At 54.8% G+C, this 1,355-nt stretch overlaps 1 protein-coding gene across 1 annotated transcript in view; it reads right to left on the bottom strand.

Annotated features, from left to right (window-relative positions):
* Nucleotides 1-5: 5 nt before the first annotated feature.
* The window catches only part of LOC112459067 (uncharacterized transmembrane protein DDB_G0289901-like), a gene marked incomplete at its 3' end in the record, with an annotated part of 3,466 nt that continues 2,116 nt past the window's right edge, over nucleotides 6-1,355 (bottom strand). The window contains exon 3 of the mRNA XM_025022966.1: nucleotides 6-1,355. Within this exon, the coding sequence (XP_024878734.1) occupies nucleotides 6-1,355 (1,350 nt within the window).

Genomic DNA, 1,355 nt, shown 5'->3' with positions numbered 1-1,355 from the left:
TCGGCTGAGTTGTTATTTCCATCCCCGGTATCGGGTGCGCTATTTCCCTCATTGCCACCTTCGGCTGAGTTGTTATTTCCATTCCCAGCATTGGGTGCGCTATTTCCTCCATCGCCACCTTCGGCGGAATTGTTGTTTCCATCCCCGGCGTCGGGTGCGCTATTTCCTCTATCGCCACCTTCGGCCGAATTGTTGTTTCCATCCCCGGCATCGGGTGCGCTGTTTCCTCCATCGCTACCTTCGGCTGAGTTGGTTCCATCCCCAGCATTGGGTGCGCTGTTTCCTCCATCGCCATTTTCGGCTGAATTGTTGTTTCCATCCCCAGGATTGGGTGCGCTGTTTTCTCCATCGCCAGCTTCGGCTGAGTTGTTGTTTCCATCCCCGGCATCAGGTGCGCTGTTTCCTCCATCGCCACCTTCGGCTGAGTTGTTGTCTTCATCACCGGCATCGGGTGCGCTGTTTCTTCCATCGCCACCTTCGGCTGAGTTGTTATTTCCATCCCCAGCATTGGGTGCGCTATTTCCTCCATCGCCACCTTCGGCCGAATTGTTGTTTCCATCCCCGGCATCGGGTGCGCTGTTTCCTTCATCGCCACCTTCGGCCGGATTGTTGTTTCCATCCCCGGCATCGGGTGCGCTGTTTTCTCCATTGCCACCTTTGGCTGAGTTGTTTCCATCCCCAGGATTGGGTGCGCTGTTTTCTCCATCGCCAGCTGCGGCTGAGTTGTTGTTTTCATCCCCGGCATTAGGTGCGCTGTTTCCTCCATCGCCACCTTCGGCTGAGTTGTTGTCTTCATCCTCGGCATCGGGTGCGCTGTTTCCTCCACCGCCACCTTCGGCTGAATTGTTGTTTCCATCTCCAGCATTGGGTGCGCTATTTCCTCCATCGCCTCCTTCGGCTAAATTGTTGTTTCCATCCCCAGCATTGGGTGCGCTATTACCTCCATCGTCACCTTCGGCTGAATTGTTATTTCCATCCCCAGCATTGGGTGCGCTATTTCCTCCATCGCCACCTTCGGCTGAATTGTTGTTTCCATCCCCACCATTGGGTGCGCTATTTCCTCCATCGCCCCTTTCGGCTGAATTGCTGTTTCCATCTTCAGTATCGGGTGCGTTATTTCCTCCATTGCCACCTTCGGCTGAGTTGTTGTCTTCATCCTCGGCATCGGGTGCGCTGTTTCCTCCACCGCCACCTTCGGCTGAATTGTTGTTTCCATCCCCAGCATTGGGTGCGCTATTTCCTCCATCGCCACCTTCGGCTGAATTGTTGTTTCCATCCCCAGCATTGGGTGCGCTATTTCCTCCATCATCACCTTCGGCTGAATTGTTGTTTCCATCCCCAGCATTGGGTGCGCT

The sequence above is a fragment of the Temnothorax curvispinosus genome, unplaced genomic scaffold (assembly GCF_003070985.1).
Source record: "Temnothorax curvispinosus isolate PA1 unplaced genomic scaffold, ASM307098v1 QBEX01009494.1, whole genome shotgun sequence".
NCBI lineage: Eukaryota > Metazoa > Arthropoda > Insecta > Hymenoptera > Formicidae > Temnothorax > Temnothorax curvispinosus.
The sequence above is the reverse complement of the archived record's forward strand: the minus strand, read 5'-3'. Positions and strand labels throughout refer to the sequence as shown.